Below are 21,378 nucleotides of genomic sequence, written 5' to 3' on the forward strand. Positions count from 1 at the left end.
GTGACTAGATTCAAAATGTAACTCCTGTAGTTCTGTTAAGAATTCGTGACCAGTAGAGTTCAATTTTTGTCCGCTATGAGACAGATATCCACCTCAGGCAATAGATGACGGGTTGCACATGATCATAAATGGATTGATGTTTAACAAAAACACCGTTGAATGCCAGCCCATAGTTTATAGGTTAAACACTCACGTATAAACCCGAAAGTGCTGATTTCGAGTACCGCGTGTGGGATCGTAGATGCACATTGTTGAGTAGTCCCACACTAGGACGAATTGGCTATCCAGTGCCTCCAAGTTTTTAATGGTGGCCCAGTTTAGAATGACTCGTGATTTCAGCTTTTTAATTTATTTTTTTGTTTTAGCTTTTCAACCTCTATATTAAAACCAATATTTGATTCAACTTACTTTTAAAATTAATTCAATTGTGAATACACCAGTAAATGCGTAATCAAAGTGTTCTAATATGGTATTACGTTTTGACTGTTCAGAGATTGGATCTTCAGCGGCTAAAGCAATACTACTTGCACAAATTACAATCATGATAAATAAATCAAAATAGCGTAAATTGACTACGAAATGACAAAATCGTCGTATTCTATAATGAAGGCAAAAGTGAAAATAAGATGGAAAAATTAAACCGATCAGACGAAAACTAAAGTGAAAATAAATTATTAAGTGAAATCTTTGTAAAAAAAAAAACCTGTTACATGTTGGATACGTCGAAGAATATTTCCATAGGTTGGTAATTCTTTGTTATTGATAATTAATTCAACATTCGATTCTTCGGTAAATGTCTGTAGATATGTATTTTGGTGTATATCCGATGGTATGTCACAGTGAAATTCGGGACTCATGACGCTATTGTTCTAAATATCAATAATAGAGAAATGTTAATCCTTACAAATGTTATTCAGGCTATTGAACAAGTTGGTGGCTATCTGAACCTCATAGCCTAGTGAATAACGCGTAGCTTTTTACACAGATAGTTAACGAGTTTGAATATCATTGTGAACATTAGCACTGAGATGCAAATGTATCCAAATCATGATTCCTAAATAGGATGAAATCCAATTCTTGAATATCTTTACTAGGCAATATTTAAAAATAGAAGTATATATTAAAGAGAGCAATATAACTTCAGTGGATCGTAGTGGTTGGATAAGTGATTTGATGTCACAGATTATGACAATGAGTGGCGTAGTTTCTAATCTGTCAAAGAAAATCAGTTTCTTTACGATTACAAATAGGCTTTTTGAGTGGCATTTGACACAAAACATATGTCTATGACTTGCTATAGATTACTTTCAATCGTTTAATATTTGAATAAAATCCACTGTAGTGCTTAATCACTTAGACTAGTAGCTAAATCACAACATGATCGAAGTGATCCAATAAGAATTAAAGACTGAATAAACATGACATTGGCTATTGATCAACCAATATAAATAATTAACTTTAACGGTGCCAGTCAAATTATTAGACAATACTGGCAAACCGGAGAGATGCCGCGTTTTCGGAAGCAGTAGCAATAAAAGTCTCAAACATGATTTCTGTATCTAGAAAAAGACAGTAATCAACTTATCACTACATTGATGAATTTTTATTTGTTTAATTATTTGTTATTGTCATTATTGTGATTGTTTTATTAGTATCTACTTTGTTATATTGTCTTCGTTAAACTAATTCTATTTTATGTATACCAAAATCAACCTTTAATTCATCGGTTTCCATTCACGTAACTCAATTTATATAAACTATTCGATTTCTGTTCAGTCATCGCGTAATCTATATGAAACTTTCACAGCCACTACACTTATCACACAATCTACCATATCTGCTTACGGACTTCATTTAATTACTCCCTTACACACTCCTTGTTTTTGAATTCCATCACCAAGTGACTCGCACATATATATATATATATATATATATATATATATATATATATATATATATATATATATATAGGGTTGCAGGCAGCTGATGAGAAACAGTAGTGTCTAATCCTGTGCCAAGCCCACATGGGTTATTCCAGATTCTGGACAGACCGGTTTATTCATTCTTTTCAAGCCACAATTTTGACTACAAATACCGAGTCACACTCGATTAAGTCGAGTTGACTCATCTGCCTTCTCAGCGTCGCTTCGTTTCTCATTTTTCCAACGGTATTCTCCCATTCACTTTCTCTACTTCGTTTTTCTGATTGTCTGTTAGAACTTTTGAGTGTACGAAATATACGAATTCAAAATTCATTCTCGTATTTGACTTCTTATTTTATTCCGTTATTCTCTAACGTCAATTGATTAGATGATTATGTACAAGGGTAGCCGAGATATATATTTCAATAACATTGTCATATGATCAAAACTGGAGTCAGATTAGGGCCCACAAAAAAGCACCCTACAAAATATAATGAATCCATATCATTCTGTCTCAGTTGTTGTTGCGGCTTTATTCAGATTCATGCAAGGAAACCATTTACGTGAAATTTAAATAATTTCAACTTTCACGTATATCTTTAATTCAATACAAAATGAAACATTCTTTCACTATACTTACGCATTAGTTGGTGCAAAAATAAACATTGAACTATACGGTAGAACAGGTTTTCCTTGAATTTGTATAGAACCTTGTAATCTTGCTGTATCATCACTTTCAAGCGATGTAAAATTTAAATTGGTCACTATAAATTAAAAACAATATTGTTTAAAAGAAGGAGAAAAAAACAATTTGATTTCATCCTATTTCATTATTGGGAAACATAGTAGATAAAAGTTGATTAACAAATGAAAATCACATTGATAATATCTGAGATTCAAAGAAGAATGATTTTGTCGAAAGTTGATTTTTGATCGTGATCCTCAGTAATAATAAATATAATTTTTATTATGTTACGTGCGGCAGTTCGTTCTATTCTACTTAAAGGCTGCGAAACGTGGTCATTAAGAGTAGAAGATACTCGTAAGCTACTAGTATTCTACCATAGATGCCTTAGAAATATAGCCAACAATGATGATAAATCAGTTGATGAGGTTGTGAATCTTCATCGACTGAGATGGTCAGGCTATGTGTTACGTATGACTGAACACCAATTGCCACGACGTGCATTGCTGACTAGTGTTGGGGATGGTTGAAAGAAAATTAGGGGAGGCCAAACCAAAACTTGGCATCAGTGCTTGAAGCCATGTTGGTAGATGCAGACTACTTGGTTAAGGTCCACATAACTATCGTAACCAATGATTGGAGACTCTGGGTGACATGGCTCAGAAGCGATCACAATGGCGTCGGTGTATACACTCTTTGTCTTCCCTTTAAACATGAGATTAAGATTATTTTATATATTCCTTTCTACGAACTAATTCTTTTCTGTACTATATCCTTATATGCAATCTTTCTTTTATATATTACTACCATTGAAGTAACTAATTCTATGAATTCGGTGTTCATCTTGTTGTTTTAATGAGTTGTGGCAACTTGAACCCATGCATATATGTGCCTCGTCCTACGTTGTAGCTGACTGACTGACGATGGGTTGGAAAACCATATTTCTGAGATTTCGTGACTTAATTCAAGCCACTTTTTCGGAGTAAATAAATAGCCGACTTAATACTAGATGATATAGTGTAGTGAACAAAATCTCAGATGGGGTAAACCAGTTTGTTGTTCAATGCATAATCACACAGTGGCTTAGTAAAACGTGAGAATCATACATCAAATGCATCATTTTCACATCTTTGAAACGTTTCTTACAAACTTCGTTGTAACTCCATTCTTGTTGTTATCTTGATTGCTTCCAGTTGAAATATTTAATTTAGTTGTTATTATTATTTTTATTCTTACCACTATCTGTACTCTTGTCATCTCACTATCGACTTGTACTTTTACTTATTATGATAATTACTATCGGGGTTTTGGAAAAACAGTTAAATTTATATAGTTTAAATTTTCTAATGGTCTTAGTCCGACTACTATTGAAAACCAGGAAGTAATGGATAGCTGTTTGGTCATGGTATGGGACTATAAGGTAGTGGTTGAAGGTTGTTGGCTGTAAACCTTGGACCTAGGCTTTGTGCTGGATGGTACTCGTCATTTGGTTTAACTTGTAGTCTTGAGGGAACTGATGCTATCTGGAGGATTTGAACCCGTATCACCTAGCTCAACTGTCAGAGACGTTATCTCTGAACTGTCTGGGCCACTTCTGACCTCCTGTAGGACTAAGATGTATTGACACTTGAATGATCATTGAGCAGTGATCAGTGTTATATGTATCAAGTTCTTTACTGTCCTGATAGAATTCCCTCAAGATTACAGTCAATCAGTCAGTCAGTAACAACGTAGAACTTCGTACGTACGTGCATCAGTTCGAGTTGGCATACCACATTAACATAGAGATGCAGTTATCAATTCAAATCCCGTAGTGGTAGAGGTGGTAAGAGTATAAGCAGTAATCGGAAAGATTAGGGTTTGAAGATGTTATTCAAGGAGTATAATCCAGTGAAATGAAATTGGAAAGAGTTAAAAGAAAGGGACATGAAGAATTCAGAAGATTAGAATTTGGGAGAACACAAAGAGTGGATGTACCCGCGCCATTGCACACGATTTTGAGCCATGCCATTCAGATTCTCTAACCATCGGTTTCTATCGTCTCGGGGATCCCAACCAGGGCGTCTACACCTACTAACATGACTCAGTGCACTTGTCAGTGACTTCATGGATTTGTGCCATGCTTTGGTCTGGCCACCCCTAGCTTTCTTCCAACATACTCCTATACCATTGAACATCGCACGTCGGTGCAGTCGGTGGTTGGGCATACGTAACACGTGTCCCAGCCATCTCAACTGATGAAGTTTCACCACTTCATCAATCGATTTGCCATTCTTACCTAGTACTCGTTTCCTAACAACTGCATTACTTACTTGATGGTCCCAGGATATACGAGCAATGTTTCGAAGACACCTATGGTCGAATACTAGTAACCTACGAATATCCTTTACTCTTACCGGCCATGTTTCACAGCCATAAAGTAGGACGGAACGAACTGCTGCACAGTAAACCCGTCCTCAAGATTACAAGTAGGCTTTGCTGAAGACTGACGACTAGCACGAAACCTAGTTCTAGGGTCTCTTGTCAATTAACTCCAACTACCTTTCAGTATAGTGAACACAATTTCGTATCACTTAAACTAGTGGCCACGTTGCAACTTAATCAACAGAATTTAATCTGTACTAAGAATTTTATTCATTTATTATGATAGAATATTTTTCGATTAAGAATGTTTTGTTTTCATTCATATTGTATACCATTCAGTTCAACTTTCAAGTGAATGACAGTCACATTTACCTTGCTTACTCAAATAAAACATTATTATCCATATTTCATAAATCCCGTCTAACAACTATTTAGAGACATCAATGTAATCAGTTATTGTCTTCTCGAAACTGACTATACGAATATTATGACAAGACATACAATTCGTCTTTTCTCCATACATATAAATAAGTTAGTACAATCTTTTATTCTGTTCTTTTTGAAGAGCAACTTTCCCATAGGATTAATTACTTTTTAACTTAATGAGTCTATTCAAGATTTAATAATGAAAAATAATACAACGCACTGACACAAACGTAAATATCTGAATACATTTTATCATACAAAATACTGCAGTATTTGATTATAACGCCTACATGAGCTCATTCCAGCTTCTGAACAGACGAATTATCTTGATACGTTCCATGTTTTGTATACTTTCGTATATTCGTCTTGGATGATTATTCAGTTGTAATTTTGAGTGTTTTTATACACGCGTGCTTGATAATACGTACATGTTTATCTAATTACTTTTGGTGAAATGTTTACGAAAACTGAATCACGTCTATTGTCTTCTCAATTGGTATGCTACTAACTCCATTTGGTTATCTATTCGCTTCCTATCTTATTATTTGTCTACCTCTTCATATTTGATTGCAAAAAATGTACAAATCTTAAACACACTTCATAGTTGACTTATTCTGTTATCCATAGCGCGTTTGAATTAATGTTCAATATCTCACTGTCATCATCATTCAGCTGAATTCAACCAAACGATACATAATGTTGTCATATTAAAATTAAAGAATTTCATGACTACACTATTCAAATTCAACATATCAGTTAATTAGTAGTGTGTAGGTTGCTTTTTTTATGAAGAAAATTATTACACAACTTTCCAAATAATTGATGAGGAATAATTACTCACTGTGACGAAACATGAAATTGTCCTTTTGTACACCGGTTCTGTTTTTATTCATTTCATTTGCATTTCCTTGTATTGTACTGTGAGTAAAGATATTAAAACGTATTATAATCAAATAATCTATGAATTAATGTAAAAAGCTGAAAAGATCTTGAAAAGTTCAAATTACAGATGATTTCACATGCTTTTTCGTAAGTAGCGGACAACAGATGAATGATTTATTAGGTGATTTTCAATAATATATAGACTTTGTTTGAAAAACTTTTGAAAATCAAGGACTAATAGACGGTTGTTTTCATTTAGTCTACCATTTCATTGAAATGTCAAGTGATCTAAAGTAGTCGGTAGGAGTCCCTACTTAAATTGAGCTTCATGCTAGGTGATAATCGTCAGCACGGCGTATTTGTAATCCTCAGAGGACTGATGTTTCCTAGAGTATTCGAATCTGCACGATCTAGTTTCACATTCTAAGATGTTACCAATAAGGTATTCATGTTGAAAGCATACACTCACAAACCTTCATAAAAGAACATTAAACATGTGAAATTGTTTAGTTTATTTTAAATTATCCACAGCAAGGGGAATACTGATTCCCTCAGAAAACAACAGTTTAAGTGAAAACGAAGTTTGAAATACCCATCTATCAGAAACATCTCCCAATGCTGTTTGGAATATTTATTTTATAAACATAAGCTTACACCATCTGTGGTACAGGAGAATAATCCGTTCAAATAAAAAATAACTACGTGAACATAAACATATATTCCAATGGTATTAACAATTGCCTAGGGAATTAAATGAAATTTTCAGCAACATTACTCCTTATTGATAATAAAATAGATAATGTTTTCAATAAACCGCCATACATATAGAGTGAGATGTTTTATTGTTCAATGAAAGAGAACTGTCATTATTGCTTTATCTTATCTTTCATGATAAATGTATTAACAGATGGTAACGTTGAAATTGAAGAAAAGCAAACATTTCTGATAGTTGAGAGCTATTTTTTCTCATTTTCTATTCAGATGTTGAATGTATACAAAATCATAACAAAATATCTGGAGATATATAATAAATATTATTCAATTGTGAACTATCTAGATAGATCCACATAAAGCAAGTGATCGTGCTTTAGACTAATCTTATAATCTTTCATCCGGTTCGGTTACAATATATAGATTGATCCAAGCAATTATGCTACAGCATAAAATGCATAGGAAGCTTTATTATCGAAACTAAATCAAAGAATGCATAACTCACTGGCATACCTTTGAAAGTCTTGACCGACCCAAACAAAGAAATACAGGCCCTAACATTGACTAGATGAGTATTTCATTACATTGTAATCACTGACCCATAAATGATCTTGAGTTTCACTGGTTGAAATCATGAGTCAATTGAAGCTAAACCACCATGGAAAACCTGGAAGCACTGGACGGCCGTTTCATCCTAGTATGGGACTCCTCAGCAGTGCGCATCCACGATCCCTCCCCTCGTGATATTCAAACCCAGAACCTATAAGTCTCACGCCAGGCGCTTAACCAACTAAATATATGACTGTTATTATTGTGACGACGGACCACCGGTGAACTCGAGGAAGCTGTAAGAGGCTCAGAAGGAGCCGAAGACGTCCCATCCAATCACCTTTCGGAAGAATGTTCTAGAATTCCAACGTGTAGCTTCCCGATTGGATAATGCTAATAACCCTCTGTATGCGGATTGGAAGACTGTAATGATGATTTCGTTCTCACTAAAAACTATAAATACCTGACAATTTCGTACTATGATTGACATTGTTTGGAATAATATTCCTTTCGTTAGTCTTCTGTCTTCTTAATGCGACTTGGAAGGGTTTTGATGTTCTAGTCCTCAGTTATTCGCGGTATATCGAAAAAACAGCTATTTCAAGATAATAACAATTATATAATGGACTAAAGCCTGATAATGATTTAATTTAAAACCATATTGTGCGCTTTATTCATTGTTCAAATTTAATCAAATCTACTCTTCCATTTGTCTGCTTTCATGGGGCCTTGGGACATGTGATCTGTTAGGACATATGTTGCCTATCAGATAGTCTATAATGTAGATTGCTTTTACATGTCTACATAGTCTTCAAATCACTGCTAGATGATTGTTTGTAGATGTTAAAATTGAAGTCTTCAGTAAAAGAGTATTTCACAAATATTTCCATTTTATTCAATAGAAAGCTTTACTTAAGCAATCTGCCAGTCATCTTCAATATTGTTCAGTCATTATTGTTCATCAATATTTCAAAGTAGGAATCATTACTGTAGCACAATTTTTTACTAAACGCAAGTCCGACAGTTGGTTTATAAAAAAAATCTAACGCCTCCAGGACAATAAACAGACCTCAAAATGTTACCCTAATAATCAAAAACAGAATCCAGTGGATTACTAATTCCCGACGAAATGAGAATAGCTAATGTGATAATAAGTTAAAAATTGTTGATAGTGCTTTCCGGTTTTCCATGGTGGTTCATCTCCAATTGGCTCATGGATTCAACTATTAAATCTCTGAATGATAAATCGTATTATCACTAGACTAACAAAACACCTTCAGAAACTTTTGAGAAAATTAATGCGTACAGTTAAAATAAAATCTAAATTCTGCAAACAAGAATTGTTCCAACTATATGACAGAAGTGAAATATTACTCTCTGATTTTTCAATGTCCATTAACTAATCTATCAAATCAACTCCTTAATTGCACTTTGAATGACCAGATATCAAACGAAACTACAAACAGTTCAGTTCGTGAAAACCTTGTCGTACTAAAACAATAAAATTCATCTAAACATGAAATGATTTACTAATTATAATTATTGTGAGAATGAAATGGACTAGATTCCTTATTTTCACTTAGCAGGTTAAAGCTAACTTTTCAATCTATGTTAGGTGCGAGGCAATAGTCCTTCAATCACATTAGAAGATGATTTCACAAAATTAATAATTGATTGAAGTTAGAAATGTGAACTAACGAATGTAGACTCAGTGGTAAATGAACACTACTTGAGAAATCAGTATAAGATAAAATAGTTGATCAGTGCTCCTTGCTTCTAAATAGTTGCCTAACTAAACACTGTCTATGATAAAAATCAATCAAACATAGTGAATACATTGTGTATGTACTTTCGTTTTAACACACGCAACCACTAATTAAATTCCAAAGTTGAGGATATATTTTTATTACGAACTAGAGATCTAGAGAACTATTAGAATCTGATCCTGATGTGGGACTCTTTAACAGTGTAACACACGAACATTCTTCTAACATCATAATTAAATTCAGAATCTTTAGTTTGCAAAGTTAGTATTCAGTCAAAATTCATATTTTATAACTTCAGTCAATGTATGATGCAATGTACAAGAGTATTCATCAGCTGATTCACATCAAGTGTAACTAAACTTTACCAGTTGATATTTCTTTAGAATAGATGAATTTCAGTTAGCCAGGAAATTCAGAACGTGGGTTTCATCCTACTTTACACTCGTCAGATAACTATACCTGCATTCCAGTAGTGATGTTACATTGGGATTTGTACTCAATATCATTCTCTTTAAACGCTAACATTTTACTAATACTTTCATTGAAAATCTAGGAATCAATCTTAAAGACAGTCATAATATCATGTTTCAAGAGATTTTTGTTTATTTTGTCTATCATTACTTGACATATTCTATTTATGTCACTTATACAAAATAATCTCTGCTTTTGCTTTTGAGATGGTGGAGAAGATTTGTAGCTCAGGTGGATGATTTTGGTGGAGCTTTGTTCTCTGAGCTGGATGGTTTGGTCGTGGAGCTTTCATCGTTCTTCTGAACGACATCATCAGCACAAACTTCAGATAGAAGTGGAGTGTCCGAATTTCTCCATATGTGTTTCACAGCTTGTTCTGTGCACCTCGATGTTGATTGGTTCTTATTGACTTTGAATTTATCATTGTTTACTTCTTTGTTTTGCTTGTGTCTCCCATTGGTTTGATTTTTGTTCCTATACTTATGCATGATTTTCCTGATTGGTTGATAAATCGGATTGATTTCAATATGTTTGTTGATTGCTGATTGACCTGAGTGCCAGGTTTCTAAAAATTCTCTGGTGTTTTTGGAGTTTCCTCTGTCTAAGATTTCCACATTTTTCCAATCGAATGAGTGTCCGTAGTTATCCACGTGTATTGATATAAGTAAAGAGATATCATGGCGTTTGACTGCTAATTAATGTTCGTGTAGGCGAAGGTGGAGGGGGCGTCCGCTTTGTCCGATGTAATGTTTGTCGCAGTTGGTACAATTTATTTTGTAGATGATGTTTGATTTGTTTTCCTTTGTTATTTCATCCTTTGGTTTGCATAGAATTGATTGCAGTGATTTTGTCGGCACTTTTATCTGAAGTTTGTGCTGATGATGTCGTTCAGAAGAACGATGAAAGCTCCACGACCAAACCATCCAGCTCAGAGAACAAAATTCCATCAAAATCTCCTTTTGCTTCTTTATTCGTATCCATTTTTTTCCTTTTTAAATGACTCTTCACTATGAGATACTGTTATATATTTCTTTTGTCACTTAGATTTAATTGATTTTTTTCCTTTTCTTTTCTACTTAAGTTCCTTTCTAAACACAAATATATCAGCATAATAGATATCAATGACTATTTTGTCATCTGTTCATAATGATCTGACATGCGTGCATTATTGCTAGTTTATTGAAATTAATAGCAACTTTGTTATTTTAAGGATCTACTCAAGTTTTAATGAAAAGCAATAAAAAAACTTGTGGGAGCATTCAGTTACAAGTTATAATTGAATTAAATTATATTTATGTTGCAGTATCGGTTACTATATTAAGCCCACCTACTTTATTCTAGCTTCTGGACAGGCCAGTTTATCCATTATTCTTGAGTCGCGTTTTGACCATGTTAATATTCGCTTATCAACCTTGACTGTATTTATATGAGCTTGTCTATGTGCACCTCTTATCCTATTCATCACATGTCTGTAACTTATTTTTGTCTGACTATAAATATTGTTTCACGCTTGATTAGATGGAGTTGGCTCACACTCCTTCTCCACTGCGCGTTCTTTCGTTTCGTTTTGCTCTCTTTTCTTCGCTTCATTCGCTACGATTCTCTGATTGTCTGTTCCGACCAACGAATGTACTAAAAATACGTATTCGAACATCCATTCTCGTATTTGACTTATTCAGTTCCGTTATTCACTAACGCGAGTTAAGTCGATAAACTTATACGAAAATGGTCAGAATGTATATTTCAACAATCAATCATATAATCTAATTGGAGTCAGATCTCGAGCCATTAAAGTGGTGAGTCCGTTGATTACATCGTTCGATCTAATTGACGTCAAAATGATGGGCCCCACAATGATATGACCGTTCACCTTCTTTTTGAGAAAGGTTTCAGCAAGATATTTGAATTTTCAATACTATATGTTTGATATGGTGCCATTCTTAGAAATTTCAGATTCAACTATATAAGGATCTTTTGTTATCTATGTTTATTTATGTGTCCTGCAGTTGATTTTGTCACTTAATACACTTCATATTCCAGCTATAATAAAACTTTCTATTAGTTCAAACTGTAATGTTTTTTTCTTTCATTCCTGAATCAACAAATAATATTATTCTGTGGGTTGTCCTGTAAGATAGAATAATTTTAATAATGTTTAAACACTTCAGTCTATTTGATCAAACTTTTCCCGAGATAAATTCTACATTTCACCGGTCTCGTAGTATTCGATGTCCCATTGTTTGCTTGGAACGTATCATTTATAGGGGGTAGTGATGTTGTAACGATTACTGAATTTAAAGATAGTTTTGATGAAAAGATTGAAATTAGCTGGATTTGAAATCGATTGTACAAAAGTATTTAGTCAACTACAAGATTTGGATATTCCAGACTCAATCTCTAAGTGACTGGTGATTCATTTTAAATAAGAATGAGATAGTTTTTATTCTCCCAATACTCCTCTCTTTTTAACGTTTCCCTGGTTGATAATAGTTTTAGATCATATTAAACTGTAAAAGTTTGAAATTCGATAGAACAGATTAATTTTATCTAGCATTAGAATCTATGAAGTGCATTTGATCTGCGACTTGTCAACTGGATATACCTGGATCCAGTTTTGATAATTCATAATGCATATTCGTTGAACAAATTTATATCTCTTTGAAATCATTTGCTCAATCGATGTTCTTGGCGCATGATACTCGAATTATTTGCCGATTTAAGCATCAATACTAGAGTACAGGTACATTCAAATAATTAGTCCCAAATAGGTGAAAACATGAGTTCCGGGTCGTACTATTATTCACAAAGTAGTTATGCTCTAAAACATCTAACAAAATAATAATGATATAGATATACATAAACTGGCAAATATGGTTAAAATTCTGTCTTGAATATTAGCAATAGTATAATTCAAACCTAGGCTAATAGTAATGATATATTCATTTTGAGAAGTTTCATAGTCATTGTACAGAAACATAATACTATAAGTCCTGCATTGTTATACAACAATAAGTACGCATTTTTGAATAAAGATCTTACTTTGAACTATTCTCTGTATGATGAATATTAGATTTGTGATAATTATTCACCAATTTTCCTGTTTGTGTATTTTTGACATCGCCGTTATTGTTGTTATTATTATTATTGTTAGAATTATTTTTGGCATCAGTAGCGGATCGCATTTCAGCTGATTCTTCAGCTAAATGACTCTGAAATGTAAAAAAGTAAGAATATGAATATGTATGGAGATTATAAAGGAATTATTAATTTACACATGAATTTAACGCATCTAAAAAATAAATTTGATTTTTAGGTCACATTCTTTAGTTCTTGGGGCAATCGCTTAATCATTAAACTACTTAATCATCGTCCAGTGATAAAATTCCAACTATAAACTATTTGCAAGTTAGTGAAATGACAATTCAAAGCCATTAATAACAGAAGTTTCACCACCGATAAGTTCAAATTGTAACATTGAACGCTTATGTTATGATTTTAATGGTTAAGTGGTCGCCACTAAACCAGAGTTCCGGTGTGAGATTCCAAAAGTGATTATGAGTGTACACTATACTGGAGTACTGTGTTAGGATGCAGAAGCTGTCCAATGCTTCCCAATTTTCAGCGATGCCTCAAATGAGATCAGTATGTGATCAATACAACCTTCAAAGTAAACCACTCTTCAGAAAATCACTTCAACTAGGATTAATTTTTAACTGAATCTCTTATCAGATATTAGAAATATACATAAACTTCTTTCAAATGTAAACGACGCTATAAGTGATATAGTCATTTGGAGCAAAAGAAATCCATTTCATGAAATATATATTCTAGGAATATCACTGAAATAATTAAATGAATGTTAACAGGTTTCCACTTTTCACCTCTAGAAATGGCATATGCTTGTTTATGAATGAATTCAGATGGTAATGAGCTACATAATCCCCAATAGATAAGAGTACCATAATTGTGTTTAATAGTGAATCGATCAGTCATAATTGAAATATGGAAATAGCATAATTATTATCACAAAACATCAAGACGAAAAGAAAGGACATTCATTGGATCAATAGTGAAAGAGTCTAAATAACACTAAAGGATTGAACATAGAGAATATGATTCGAAAAGATGAGATAAAATAGTGAAATAAAAAGTATTCAAAATATTCATATTCAAAAACACATCAAGAATAAATACTTATTTTGCTACTAACACCAATTTTCAGTCTTGGCACTTAATATCTTTAAAAATAGATTAATTTTATCCCCATTACATCGTCAAAATAAACTAAACGTACTACAAACCGATAGCTCATAAACTGATGACCCGATATCACATCGTTTGACTTCCCCTTAGCTTTCTTCCAACTTACATTCACGACAGTCAACTTGATAGAATAGTAGTTTAAAATCTACCAGCTCTACTCGATATTGAATCTTTCCTTTAAAACAGTCATGGTTAGTAAGTGAATTGACTAGAATGACAGATCAAATAATCCCTATCAATGTAGATAATTCGAAACACCAACAGAATATTGTAATAAATAATTTTAATAAAATTCCTTAGATGTTTCAGTTACTATTGGTTTAACAATACCCATAATGAAATAAATGTAATAATGTTTTAAATGTGACTTTATTTGACAATATTTTATAACCAATAATATTAGCTTAAAATCTTATCATGTGCTCACTAGTGACTAGATTCAAGATGGATTCCCTGGAGTACTAGTGAGTAGACGTGACCATTGGAGTTCAATCCGCATCCGCGAGTGTGAGACAGTTATCCATCTCAGACAATGAATGAAGGATTGTACAAGATTATGGATCAATTGAAGCTAAACATTAACACTGGAAGATGTCAATTCAGTGGTCTGCAGGCTAAGCGTTCAGGCTCGAAACGAAAGTTCTGGGTCCGAGTACTGCATGCCGAGTCGTAGATTCGCAGTGCTGAGGAGTCCCGTACTGGGATGGAACGGCCGTCCAGTGCTTTCAGGTTTCCAAAGGTGCTCTAGCCTAGATCGACTCGTAAATCTAATGATTAAAATTATAACAATCCCTACAAACTCTTATTCTGATAATCTTATATTTGAGAATTATTCTATTCCTAATCAAACCTAATTTAATTCTCCTTGCACTACATAGTTTGCCTTTTCATATATACTATTTAATCTAGTATTAATTTGACATAGCTCTTTCAGTTGTTCAGTGTTTATTGATTTTCAGAAAATATCCCATCATTCCTGTAGTATTTTGTAAAAAAGCACAGCAAAGTCTTGATAAACATACGAGATATAGGGATTCGAATAAATGGTCTAGGAATACTTTAGATTTAAATAAGGAAAAAATTTATGGCTCAGGTGGATGATTTTGATGGAGTGTTGTTCTCTGAACTGAATGTTTTAGTCGTGGAGCTATCATCGTCCTTCTGAACGACATCATCAACGCAAAGATCAGGTAGAAGTGAAGCGTTCGAATTTTTCTATATATGGTTCACAGCTTGTCCTGTAGACCTCGATGTTATTTGGTTCTTGTTGACCTTAAATCTGTCATTGTTTGCTTCTTTATTTTGGTCGTATCTCCAATTGGTTTGATTAATGTTCCTGTTTGTCCATAATTTTCCCTATTGGTTGATAAATTGGATCGATTTTAATGTGCTTGTTGATTGCTGATTGAATTGAGTGCCAGGCTTTTAAAAATTCTCCGGTATATTTGAAATTACGACTATCCAAAATTTTCATATTTTTTCTGTTCGAATGTGTATTCACAGTTCTCCACGTCTATTGATATAAGTGAGGACATGTCCTAACTTTATGCTAATGATTTCGTTCAAAAGAACAATGAAAGCTCCACGACCAAACCATCCAGCTCACAGAATAAAACTTCATCAAGATTTAAATGCACATAATTATCATGTATTTGAAAGTATTTTTTTAGCTCAATTTATTTCATTATATTTTTCTCTATGTTGTTAAGTCAAAAGCCAAAAAAGATTTGACGTCATTAATTAAATGTCATTCAGATCATGTCTATGCTAAAATAAAAGAGCCACACTCTCCTGTCAACGGCAACTCAATTAATGATAATAAGTTTCGCGGATAGTTTAAGAATGATTTTTAACCCAGTAAAATGACAAATATCAATGCTTTTTTCAACTAACTCTGAATATAATCCAAATTCATAGTAGATTATTATTCTCAACCATATTATTTTCTGTAAAGCACATTATATAATGACTGTGATATGAATAGATCATTCTTTATTTATGTCAAAATATCTACTTTTTTTCCATGCAAGCTGTTCTCGTTTTCCCACCCCCCCTATACTCCAGTCATTTGTAAATACTATATACTCTCTATAGATTTTTATTAGTTTACTATTCCCAGGATCATTAACTCAAAGTATTTATATGAAAAAAATTGTAACAATGTATCCTGGTCTATTGAAGCGAGAAGATTTGTATTTTTCAACTTTACTTACTGTTATAACTTATGCCCTGTGTCCTATTAATGTATAACGTGATGAGACCGCCAATTAGAGAGCAGTGATTATCGGTCGGATCAATGACGCATAAAACCTGTACGACCAGTCTAAAGTCCTTATCGTTCCTGCTTCCAGACTAGCCCAGCCAGTTAAGTTCAAAACACCAATCTCAACCTCTGCGATATGAATCGTGTATTTCAAACATACTGGGTTTATATAAAAACCGAACAGACCACATTGTACCATAACATAGGAAACAATATTTATACAAGATTTAGCCAAATGTGGCTGTGAGTGTGGGAGATAGTAATTGATAGACAGGGCATAACTCAATAGTGTCAAATCATATAATAATAGCTCATAGGTCAAAATAAAGCTGATGATAAGAAGTACACGAATATGAATAGTTTAGTTACTTAATAATTATACGATAAAAAAATATGCGTATATCATTAGTCTAGAAATAGATTCCAACAGTTACCATTCATTATTCTCATCGGGATATAACACCTACATTTACGTATCCAGATACAATTCAACAATTTGTGAAGAGAATGATTTATCGAGCGATATCTAAGCTATCGACATTTAAGCTAGAGAGAGACATGTGCATAGGCTGTTCTATGATCAAGCGCACACGTTTACACAGACAAGGTAGTGATCTTAATAGTACAAAGAAAGTATGCAAATTGTTACAGTTCAAATAACATTTTCTGTTAAGTAATTTAATTAAAGAGCTTAATAAAAATTAACCATAATCAAAATTGATTATAGGAGATCTGCTATAAATATCTTGTCAACTAATCAATCAATAATTAAGAATCAATAAACCACGATCATAGAACTATAATCAGTGTCCTTCTAAAAAAAGGTTAATACTTTTTGTTTACTTTTCACAAACCAAAATAGTTTAAATCCATTTATAAGATATTTTCCTTACTTCTTCTTGTAATTTGGCCTGTTCTTCTTCAGCTTCGGTCAATTCTTGAGCATTTGCCAAATTATCCACAGCAATAGCGAGAAATACATTTAATAGTGTATCTTTTGATAGTTTATAATGTTAAGGAATGTGTATGAATAATCGATTAATGAATTAAGAAATAAATTTTCTCTAGGGAATTTCTGTAAATATGACATTTAGATTAATTACCAATCACTAGATACATTGAAATAGATCAAATATATCAAGCCGTAAGTTAAATATCATTCACTTACTTTATCAAAAATCATCTACATAATACAGTGAACTTGGATACAATAACAAATAAAAATTTCCAGAAGCCATATTGGATGATTTTGATTTAGTTTTGTTTTCTGAGCTAGATGGTTTAGTCTTCTATCTGAAGTTTGTCCCGATGATATTGTTCAGAAGAACGATGAAAGGTTCACGACTAAGCCATTCAGCTCAGAGAACAAGACTCCATTAAAATCGCAGAAGTCAGCCAATCAAAAACAAAGTCATCAGGAAAAATTGATTTAATGCATGTAGAATAGCTAAGAAGCGTGTATCTAGATCAAAAAAACCAATTGTATTATCCAGAATGACATACACCCGTTTTGTAGTGGCTTGTTCTGAACTATGTTGTTCACAGTTTTCCTTAATTCCTGTTGTCTTTACATTTGCAACAAGAAAAGTATGGATAACTGGTCAAGAATCTGATAAGTTATCAGAAATGTTTCCCTATTACCTATATTCTGTAACACTAAATGATTTGTAACTAAATATTGGAATCCAAAATGAGCATTTCCTTCTGTTTAGGAATCGTCAGCCAAATGCAATTTCATCCCAGTATTGATACTTATACTTATGATTGGACCCAATAACTTTCAGCTTTAGACATCAGCTTATTATCCAATAATCAATTAAGTCCAAATAAATACTAACTTGTTCAACGAATACAATATTTATATTATGGTAAATGTATGTTTGAATTATTCTCTTAGTGGATATTGAGAAATGAATTTCGATCAGTCTTTATGGATTATATATTCATCCTGAATAAACTGTTTCTATATAGTTATAATTAAGCAATATGATCTCAACCATTGAAATTACTATATTATCCACAAAAGTTCTTCTAATATGAATCGAGATAGCATCACTAGTGACTGGTTTCAAGAGGTATTTTCCGGAGTTCTAGTGAGATGCAGTGACCAGTGGAGTTCAGCCGGCTCTGTTATGAGATAGTAACTCATTGAAGACAATGATAAATGTGTCGCTCAATTTAGTGGATTGGTTGAAGTTGGACATTAACACCGTTGGATGCCAGCTCAGTGGTCTAATGGTTAGGCGCTCGCGCACGAGACTGATAGGTCCTGGGTTCAAATCTCGCGAGGCGAGGAGTCCCACAATAGTACGAAACGGCCGTTCAGTACTTCCAGGTTTTCCATGGTGGTCTAGCTTAAATTGACTCATGATCTCAACCATTGAAATATACTTTAGAACAAATAAATTTACTACTGAAATAAATGATGAATCGAATTTCATTGAGATTGACAACTTGAACAATTTGAGTAAATTACACTTTTGATAAAAAAAATGCTTCTTTTTTTAACCAAAGTAAAAAGGATACAATTTCCAAATACCATAACTAAAACAAAATATACACTGTAAATTGCACCACCACTGGTAACACCACCTTGTGCTCTTATCCCATTATACATAACTGTATTCCAATCTTCACCAGTTAATATCTATATTATATAATAATAATAACAACAATGGTAATCGTAATAATAAATACGTTTTATTAAGTGATGTTTATAATTTAATTGTATCAATCTACAAATATATTATTGAACATTAATGATAGATTGTTTAGTGTCATTGGTAATAATAAGTGTTTCAATGTTTTACATTCATCCTTCAATGTATGGAACTAATAGTTATCGTTGTAATTTGTGATATGAATTGCTAAGTTAGCATGAAAGTAATTCAATATTAGAAGTAAGGTGTATAACTACACAGAAAACAAGACAAAATCAAATGGTCTAGTAAGTGTAAAATGTTGAAATAGAGAGAATAACTGAGTAGAGTGTACGTATATAACACAAGTGTTTGAATCTCATATACAATAATAATAGCTTCATTCACTGTCCTGTCACCTTCGGCACATCAAGCAACCCGAAAGTCACAAGAATACCGACATACTCCTCAATCACCAAGGTAACTATCTTGGTAATCATCAATCCATTAAGTATTTTACGTTTATTTAGACTTTGAAAAAACAAACGTAACATAGTATAAGTTGAAGAAATTCATGAAGAAATCCTGTATATCAAAACAGAAAATTGGTTTCAACTTGAACAAATACATACATCAATTAATGTTCTCAATGTGAAACTGTTTATAAAATGATAACATTGACTTGTAAAATGTTGAAATCACTACAAAATAATGATCAGTTGCAGTCCTGAATAACAACAGGAAGATACAAGTAAAACAACATCAGGTGAATTTAAACTTCACCTGATTGCACAACCAGGTGGCTATCAGAACTGAGTAGCTAAATGGATAGCGCGATGGCGTTTGAAGTGAAGGGTTAGAGTCCCAAAGTGAACATCAACTCTGGGATGAAGGTACATCCAGCTGAGTCACAAACAGGACGAACCGAGCATGTTGGATTCCACCGCTAGCCACTATTCATCTTTGCTTAAAAAGCTTGTAACTTAAGACAATAACGAGGCAATCCGCACAGGATGCACATATTCCAATAAGAGACTGATCAATTGCAGTCCTAAATAACAGTGGGAAGGTACAAGTAGACAACACCATGTAAATTTAATATTAGTTTTTCTGATAAAAAATAACGCCTTCGTACCTTTATTTACCCTACCTCACTGTTATCATGTTTAACAGAATTTTATTATCACTATTATTGTACCTATTGTAATTAATATCACCGTGGAAAATAAGTATATATTTACGATTGTACTGCATTGAAAATGAAATCACTGTAAAGAGAACTCTTCGCTAAACCAATCTTTCTTATTTTATGTCTCAATGGGTATATATTCCGTCTCAGTTCATCAATCTGCTATAACGTAGGACCACGCACATATATGCACCGATCCAAGTTGCCACAACTCATTAGCACAACAAGATGAACATCAAATTCGTAGAAGTAGTTATTTCAATGGTAGTAGTATAAAAAAGAAAGATTGTATATAAGGATATAGTACAGAAAAGAAGAATTAGTTCGTAGAAAGAAAGATATAAAGTAATCTTAATCTCATGTTTAAAGGGAAGACAAAGAGTGTATACAACTACGCCATTGTGATCGGTTTTGAGCCACGTCACTCAAAGTCTCCAACTACTGGCTACGATATATTCCGTTTACTGAAGTTTAATCAGACAAAATTATAACTAAACTGTTGAATATCCAATAGTTGAAAGAAATAAGAATATTAAGCGTTAGAGCGTGAGACCGAAGATCCTGGATTCGAAAATTACGTGCGGGATCGTGGATGCGGACGTCCGGTATTTCCGGGTTTTCAATAGTGGTCTAACACTTATCGATTCATGATTTCAATTAAAACTCAATAATCTCCATGATCCCTAAACTGATAATATTAAAGTCGCTTAAAAAAGTTAATCACTATAATCTTCACAATTGATTGATCACTGGGTGGTGATCAATCTCATGCTTGTCTAGTCCTTAATAGTGCAGATCGAATGCTATCGATCATGTTGCAATGTGGCCACCAGTCTAGGTGACTCGACACTGAGGGCACTATGTATTGAGATTAGATGGTGGTTGGAGGTAGTCAACAGGAAACCCTGGACCCGGGTTTCGTGCTACTTGGCACTCGTCAGCAAGGTGTACCTGTAATCTTGAGGGAACTGGTGCTCCCTGACGGATTCGATCTCGTGTCACCCAGCTTCACAGTCAGAGACGTTACCACTGAGCTATCCGAGCCGTGACTAACCTCCTGTAGGACTGAGATGTAATCACAATTGATTGATCACTGGGTGGTGATCAATCTCATGCTTGTCTAGTCCTTATTAGTGCAGATCGAATGCTATCGATCAGGAGGTTAGTCACGGCTCAGATAGCTCAGTGGTAACGTCTCTGACTGTGAAGCTGGGTGACACGAGATCGAATTCGCCAGGGAGCACCAGT

At 33.5% G+C, this 21,378-nt stretch overlaps 1 protein-coding gene across 1 annotated transcript in view; it reads right to left on the minus strand.

The window, feature by feature from the left end:
* Positions 1 to 21,378, minus strand: part of CACNA1A (Voltage-dependent P/Q-type calcium channel subunit alpha-1A) — a gene marked incomplete at its 5' end in the record, with an annotated part of 160,488 nt that overhangs the window by 71,645 nt on the left and 67,465 nt on the right. Inside the window, 6 exons of the mRNA XM_051219135.1 lie at positions 409 to 598; positions 2,563 to 2,686; positions 6,239 to 6,315; positions 12,816 to 12,985; positions 17,196 to 17,296; positions 18,829 to 18,949. Of these exons, the coding sequence (XP_051067429.1) occupies positions 409 to 598; positions 2,563 to 2,686; positions 6,239 to 6,315; positions 12,816 to 12,985; positions 17,196 to 17,296; positions 18,829 to 18,949 (783 nt within the window). The remainder of the gene's footprint in view (positions 1 to 408; positions 599 to 2,562; positions 2,687 to 6,238; positions 6,316 to 12,815; positions 12,986 to 17,195; positions 17,297 to 18,828; positions 18,950 to 21,378) is intronic.

The sequence above is a fragment of the Schistosoma haematobium genome, chromosome 2 (assembly GCF_000699445.3).
Source record: "Schistosoma haematobium chromosome 2, whole genome shotgun sequence".
Lineage (NCBI taxonomy): Eukaryota > Metazoa > Platyhelminthes > Trematoda > Strigeidida > Schistosomatidae > Schistosoma > Schistosoma haematobium.